At 39.3% G+C, this 7,500-nt stretch overlaps 2 protein-coding genes across 2 annotated transcripts; one reads left to right on the top strand and one right to left on the bottom strand.

Moving 5' to 3' along the window:
- Positions 1 to 174: 174 nt before the first annotated feature.
- On the top strand, positions 175 to 1,902 carry LOC311370816 (uncharacterized protein; the record flags this gene model as incomplete). Its single annotated transcript, XM_084489118.1, has 3 exons — positions 175 to 503; positions 1,128 to 1,440; positions 1,888 to 1,902. 3 exons carry the CDS (start codon positions 175 to 177, stop codon positions 1,900 to 1,902), a joined length of 657 nt encoding a protein of 218 aa, XP_084345244.1.
- Positions 1,903 to 3,042: 1,140 nt separating this feature from the next.
- Positions 3,043 to 6,757, bottom strand: LOC311370814 (G2/M phase-specific E3 ubiquitin-protein ligase-like; the record flags this gene model as incomplete). The annotated part of the gene is made up of 6 exons (XM_084489117.1): positions 3,043 to 3,320; positions 3,485 to 3,699; positions 4,078 to 4,250; positions 5,184 to 5,365; positions 5,682 to 5,974; positions 6,510 to 6,757. 6 exons carry the CDS (start codon positions 6,755 to 6,757, stop codon positions 3,043 to 3,045), a joined length of 1,389 nt encoding a protein of 462 aa, XP_084345243.1.
- Positions 6,758 to 7,500: the final 743 nt, after the last annotated feature.

The following is a 7,500-nucleotide window of genomic DNA, read 5'->3' as shown; positions in this document are numbered from 1 at the left end:
CATACAATGGAGGCCTTATATGGATGTTTATGCAGCATTTTGAGTGAGCATGAGGCTACACAGAGATCCAATGATGCTGCCAACACTGGCCTGGTACCACCGACTAGTTTGATTAGTTTCCCTGGTCGCCCACGGTACAGCATAACATCTGAGCAAATTTCACACTGTGTATTAATGGGAATGAACTGGAAGAGAATTGCATCCTGCTTTGGAATCAGCCGCCGCACACTCTACAGACACAGGCAATACCTTGGAGTCCAGGCATTACAATACACTGTTTTGACAAACCAAGAGCTTAACCAAATTGTGACTGATATACTGCAGCTCACTCCTAATGCTGGTGAAGCCTATGTAATCGGTAGCCTTAGATCAAGGGGAATACGTATTCAACGCTGGCGTATTAGACAGAGTCTACAAGAGGTAGACCCCATTGGAAGGTCTATTCGACGGAGGCATGCTATCCGCAGACGGATTTATAATGTTCAGACCTCTAATGAGTTGTGGTAAGTTAATTATTTTTCTGTGGATAAATATTTTACGAAGATCATTTGGTGTTAGTTAAATTAACTTGTTAGCAGGTTGGCTTTATCATGAACACTTGTATTGTTATGGACACTTCAATTAACACTTTAAGCCCTAAACTAAACTTTAGACTTTTTCTACTCCTGCATCAAAATATGCCAAAATATGATCTTGACGTCTGAATTTCATCATATAAATATAGGAAACTGCATGGTGTTTAATTTTTTGTTTTGTTTTTTAAATATGATTGAAATGTACAATTCTCACCCCTGCTAATTGATCAATCAAAATTTTTAGGTAACATGAGGTGGCTCCATGGCTGCATAGAATATCCAATAAGGCCATGCCGCCAGTGACCTTTACATATGGTCAATTTAAAATATAGTCCAGAGAGAATCAGTTTATATTATATTTAATTTGGAAAGTCTCTTATTAGGTGCCTATAAGAGACTTTCCTAATTAGGTACCAAGGTGGTAGGATACTTTCAATTTATCAATTTGTTTCTTAAATATAATTTCACTTGTGGCAATTACCAAGCCCATCTACAATCTCTAAAGTTAGCATCCATTCTAGTTTCACTAACGCTATGGATTTTCTTTTACAGGCACTTTGACGGCAACCACAAGCTGGTGCGCTGGAGGATGGTTTTCCACGGTTGTGTGGATGGCTTTAGTCGAGCCATAATTTATCTGAACTGTCTGGACAATAACAGAGCATCAAGTGTCCTTTCTTTGTTTTTGGAGGGTGTGGAGAATTTTGGATTGCCGTCAAGAGTGAGGTGTGATCATGGTATGGAGAATACTATGATTGCTCGTTTTATGCTGGAAAGGAGGGGACTAAATAGAAGAAGTGTAATTGCAGGATTATCTGTCCATAATCAACGCATTGAAAGGCTATGGGCAGAACTCAATAGAGTGGTATCCAGACATTTTATCAGCATTTTCAGTTTTATGGAGTCTGTGGGTATACTTGATTCACTGAACGAACTTAATTTATTCTGTCTCCATTACATCTTTATGCCTAGAATTGAAAGAGCAGCGATAGAGTTTATTAACCAGTGGAACCACCATGGACTCTCTACACAAGGAGGGCAAACTCCACTTCAGCTCTGGCACACAGGCATAATTAACAACATAGGGCTAGGTAACACAGCTGTGGATGCCATTTTTGCCAACAACTTTTATGGTGAAGATGAGGAAGGACCCCTCCCTGAATTGCAAACAAATAACAATGTTGTCATCCCTGATATTAATGTTACTATAAATGAGACAACTGGTCATGCAATTCAACACCATTTTGATCCACTGCAGAATGATGGAAACTATGGTATTGACCTATTTTGCTCCCTTTTACATTTCCTTCAGCAATACCATGCATGATTGTGATTTTACAATTAGAGTTCAGCAGAGTTCAGAGTATAGTGTATAGTATTAGCCTGAGATCTGTGGGGAAAAGCATGGTATTGAACTGACTACCTACTATTGGCTGATTTGGTGCTAGGCATTACCCCCTAATAGTATAATAGATAGTGACTACTGGCAATGAACTGCCAATAGCAGATGGCCAATTCAGTACCCTGCTTTTGACCATTAGATGTGTGGGTTCACAGATTTGGCTGTGGGTTGGGTTTATTCTTTAATAACTCTTGAAAGGCCTCATTGTTACATTGTAAGGCCTAGTTGTTACAATACACCTCAAACGTTTGCATGTTATTTCTATCATTATTTAAATCTTACTTCTATAATCAATCCAAAAGACCTGACGCCAAGCAAAACTGTTTATTGTCACAACAGGACATACTACTGTCATAAAACCAAAAAACAAGCCATGTGGATAAAATGTTACCGCACACAGCTGAAAGTGTTGAGTACTTTTTTTCACTTACTGGGCGACAGCAAATTTTAAACGTGAATGTAGTGCTGACACCCCACCCACAAGATATTCTATATATGGGAATTTTAAAAATTAACAATTCAAAAGAAATTATTTTTGGTTCCTCTTTAACTCAGGCCACAATCAGGCCAATTGCGTAACATTAGGAATAACAAGGGCCCACATGCAGTGGAAGATAGGTGCAAAAAGTAAAAATAAAGTGAGCCACAAAATAAAGTCAGTCTGGCAAAGAGACTTGAGCCCGAAGATTTGAATGTATGTTGTTACTACCAAAGACCATTCAAGTTGACAAACATCACTTTTTACATATCTCAATAAAACCCATTCAACTGGTAAAATTGCAGAGTAAACAACAAATACTGTATAAAACCATTAACTTTCAATGTCATGTCAGCACCAGACTTCAAGCAAAAATGTATATTACCACATCAAACTAAGTTATTTAAGGACTCACATGAACTTAATATGGAACATAACAGTGGGTAAAATTTGTTGAGTCCATCGAGAAATAGCTAAAAAGGGTGCTGACTGTAGAACAACTTAGGCCCTGTGACCACCAGGTAACTCTTATTGTAGCAAATACTTTAAAAAGTAATCACAGAAAGGACAAGTGTAGACAGGGCCCTTTAAGCTCTGCCAAACCCATGTGTGTTGCCTAAGGCAAAGTCCATCTTGTCTTTGAAAACAGTGTACGAGGTGTGCAAAGGTAGGTTGAGGCAGTTGATGCATGTATTAGCAATAGGGAGGCTCGATGTATCCAGATGTCCGTTCTCATGGAGGAAATCGATAGATGGTGTGGGGTTAAAGCCTATGGGAGGGATGGCGGTGGCCCCAGTGGCAAAAGCCAGGATTCCCTGAAGTTTTGCAGGGCCCTCATCTTTGGAAACAGAAATAAATGGTTTAACTGTGTGCTTTCTTTCATTACTGCAATGTACATGAATGGTGTTTCACCACTCTGTAATCACCTAGTCAACCACATTTGCAAATACATGCAATATCCTAAGGACAAAAACAAACTCATGCCAAAACTTCTTTAAATGTATTTATATGTACAAAAAACGTATTTACCCTGTGCATCCTGCAAATAGTCTCTCCAGAAGGGTACCACAACCTCCTCTGCTATTCTCTTGTTGCTTCCTTGAGGCGACAGACGGATGTTGAACAGATCGTCCATTGCTTCAGCAGTGAGTGGGTGTGGCTGATAGCAAAACAGAGGACGGAAGCTTTCTGGATGGTTTTTGATTTTCTCCAAAACTCCTAGGGTTTTAAGTCCTTCTAGAAACCTGTTTTAAAGAAAAACAGGTTAACACTGTTGCCTCAATGCAAGAAGGTCCCGGGTACAAACCCGACTGGGACCTTTCTGTTTGGAGTTTCTCCCAATCTTTAAGTTGTTAGTTGCCCAATACTAATACCATACCCTCTTGCTGTGATGTAATATACAGTTATATTGAGTTATATAGAGTTTATACAGTTAAAACTTCAATGTAACAAAGCCCTATTAATCCCATTAAGATATTAACCAATATTACATTATATCTATCCATCTATCCATCCATCTAGTATGTTGCCATCTAAAACCATCCTTTTTTGTCATGTCTGATGTGGCTTTCATGGGATTTACCAAATTAGTTCAGGAATATTCAGCTATGATAAATGAATACCTTTGAAAGGGGGCCTGAACCCGGTGCACAACCTGAAACATCAGGATGTCATGTACGAGCTGTTCCATGTCGTCAATGGTTTTCAATGGTCTAAGACATCCTGCATTGGCCAAATAATCTTGTAGTGGTAGTGTTGCTCTGACAAGGTCCTCATGAGTGGAACTCTGGGACACCTGAAATGATAAAGTTTGCCATTTAAAAATATGGTTGTTCTATTTCCAAATTGTTCACTAGGTTAGATTGACTTATGACTACGTGCTGGAATTGCAGTTAGTGAACCACTGCTTTTTGCTATGCGATAAAAAAAGAAGCTCAAACTCCACACAACCTACTAGCGAAAATAAGATGCAACGTCTTAGTCTTAATTCCGTTTGAGGTTAAAGCGATGTTGAATTTTGGTAGAACCTTGGGTTGTTGGGTAACCTACTAATAATTTAAATATTTGAAAAGCTGAGATCCAAAGCTGAGTTTTCTAACCTGGTAAAACATTTATAAAGTTTATAAAGTCGCTATTGAGAGATATGGTGTGCTTTTTAGATACCAACTGGATATTAACTGACCACAAGAGCAGCTGAGGAAGATGATCGTCAATATTTAGACTTCAATGTCCGGTACCAATACAACCCAAGGTTCTACCAATGTTCAATATCGCTTTAAGCTAAAAATCTCTATCTGCCTGGTAATATAGGAGGAGTGTTGGTCCTCAGAGTGTTGGTCAACTAAGCAAGTCTGTAAATTGGGGGTTTGTATCCTTGTGAACTCCTTCAGAAGACTGTCAGGAGGGTGAAAACACAACTGGAGTTTTTAATTTGTTATAAACAATTCCTTTGACAACTCCACGGTTTATATCACATCCTAGTTAATGAATGTAAAAGGTAATCTGTTCCAAAACCAGAAGATTTGAGTCTTCCCACTGTTCTTCACCTGCCAGCAAACAATTGTTTACATTTCTTCTGGTGAGAGGCATCTATGCCAATGCTCCATATGATCAGACAGGAGCAGAGCCTTAAGGTTATGAATCACATAACCTTAAGACCACACACGTTAGTTGGTCAACATTCAACATTCAAAAGTATCATTTTGAGTAGAATGATACTAAAGCTAACCTTTTTCACCCACTGATAGATGTCTGTGTCTGCAACGTCCTCCAGCACGGGCTTGGCTGTATGGGGACCACCAACTAAGCAGTCAAATAGTGTAGTAGAAAAGAATGCGGGTGGAGGGCCTCCATGGACAATGCTGACAGCGATTGCCTTCCCGGCCAAGAAGTAGCGGTCATCTCTAAGTGCTGTAAAGGAAATAAATGTATTGGTGAAAAGAAAACAATGAATGTCCTAGCTACAATCAAAACATTTCAAGAAAAGTGCACCCTATGAAAACACCTAGCAACCTATTACACCTAAGAGTAGTAGTACCGTTAGTAGTACCGTTAAATCTTAACAATACCCATCCCTAGATTCCCCCAGGGAATCATTTTCTTTAGAAAGGACAAAAATAGTGTCAAATGAATACTTCCCACTAAGACATGAGAATAATTATTTTCAGGGCACTTTTATGTCTTTTTAATTTACCTGCCATGTCAAGAGCCAAATTTTGACTTTCACCTGACCCCTCGAACATGGGGCTCATCACCAAGGCCTCCATCAGCAGGCGTAGAAATTCCCGCCTTGGCCCACCCAAATCAACTGATTCTTCATTTCGCCCGAGATCATCTGAAAACTTGACATTCATGGTAGCATTGGGGTTGTATGTTGTCCTCTTGAAACCTCTGAAGGCACCATCTAGGACAGCTGAGCGGTTGATGTTGAATTTACAGCGAATGTGTGGTGTGATCTTTTTGGCCAGCTCCAGGAGTATCTCTGTCACAGAGACTTCTTGACACTGAGAAGCTTGGGCCCTGAGAAGAAGACAACAATCATGGTTAAGCATTTAACATCTAGGTCTAGGCCTGTATTCTACTATTGTTTCATTCCAGGCTAGACATTCTCACAGTCGTTATCTGTATACCCTCATGTGAAATTCTACAATTTCATAATTTAAAGTCTATTTTTCGGTTTAAAAATGGACACAATTGACTTATATTCAATTGAACATATGGCATACAACAGGAATGTGTCTCTGATTAGAATATGTGACCGATGATATCCCTAAGTCTTCACTTAAAATTAACTTACTGTTGAGTTTCAATGCTAGCCATAATTGCAAGGTTTAATTCTTCATCATCCGATGATAGGTCAGAGAAATCGGTCATCAATGATAAATATGTTGCATAGTCAGAACTATTGGGTTCATCAGTGCCATATCTGACGGGACAGGTGGAGACTGCAACACTGCTGGATGTCCCACCACCAGTGGTCACATAGTGACTGGTGGCTGGAGCACTACTGGAGGGTGGGAGGGAATTGGTGGCTGCAACATTGCAGGAAGCTGACCCCAAGCCAACAGTGTGGCTGATTGGTGCAGGGTAAACAGATGGTGGGAGGGAATTGGTGGCTGCGACCATGCTAGAGGCTGTCCCACATCTGGATGGTGAGCGGATCCTGGAGTTTGGAGAACTTTTTGAGCATGGGACAGCATCGATGGGTAGGAGGCTGTTTGGAGGTTGGGGGCAGCTGGAGGCCGTGGCATCCACTTCGAAGCAACTGTCTGAGTCATACTGGTCATCTTCTAGATCTTGCATTTTAGGTTGATTAACTTTTGACTTGCCTCTAGTGTTAGGACCCTGGAGTACACTAGAGGTGTCTTCAGTATCATTGTTATAATCCTAAAAGAAAAAGGTTTAGCATTAGAAAAGGCAACATGTCAGACATGTGAATTAGTGATGCAAATTCTAAGCAAATTCCTTAATCGACCGTCAACAATGTTAAGGATCAATTCATCTATATATAAAAAAGCTTATGTAGAAAATACAAAATGTGTGTTTTCCCTCAATGAAAGCTTTGTTTAAACATTTGAGATGTGCTATTTTGACAGCACAACACACATAACTATGATGTATAATAGGTATTTGAATTATAAATTAGATAAAATATTGTATAAAAATATTGTATAAAATTGCTGCTCCCGCTTCACCTGTCTTTATTCCACAAGTGAATCAATGACCTAGCAAAATTCAAAAGATTAACCTTTATAATTCTGTGCAATTTATCTTGGGATGCTGGGATTATTGGAAATATCATTTGCAGATTTGTTAGATTGTAACACAGTGAATTTTGCCAAATAAGACAAGAAGAAGAAAATGATCTTTATCTTTGTTGAACTTCTATATTATTTTATTCAAGTCTATGCATGATGCAAGATTTTTCTTTGTGTTGATATCGCTACTATCCATGGAATCACATAATATTATGGAGCTATGAGAACTGACGAGAGGTCTATTGGTTAACAATTACAAATACCGGCTGCCCTGAAAGATAATGGAGA

The sequence above is a fragment of the Micromesistius poutassou genome, assembly GCF_964030765.1.
Source record: "Micromesistius poutassou genome assembly, contig: SCAFFOLD_6047, whole genome shotgun sequence".
In the NCBI taxonomy this organism is placed as follows: domain Eukaryota; kingdom Metazoa; phylum Chordata; class Actinopteri; order Gadiformes; family Gadidae; genus Micromesistius; species Micromesistius poutassou.
This window is presented reverse-complemented; position numbering and strand designations above follow the sequence as displayed.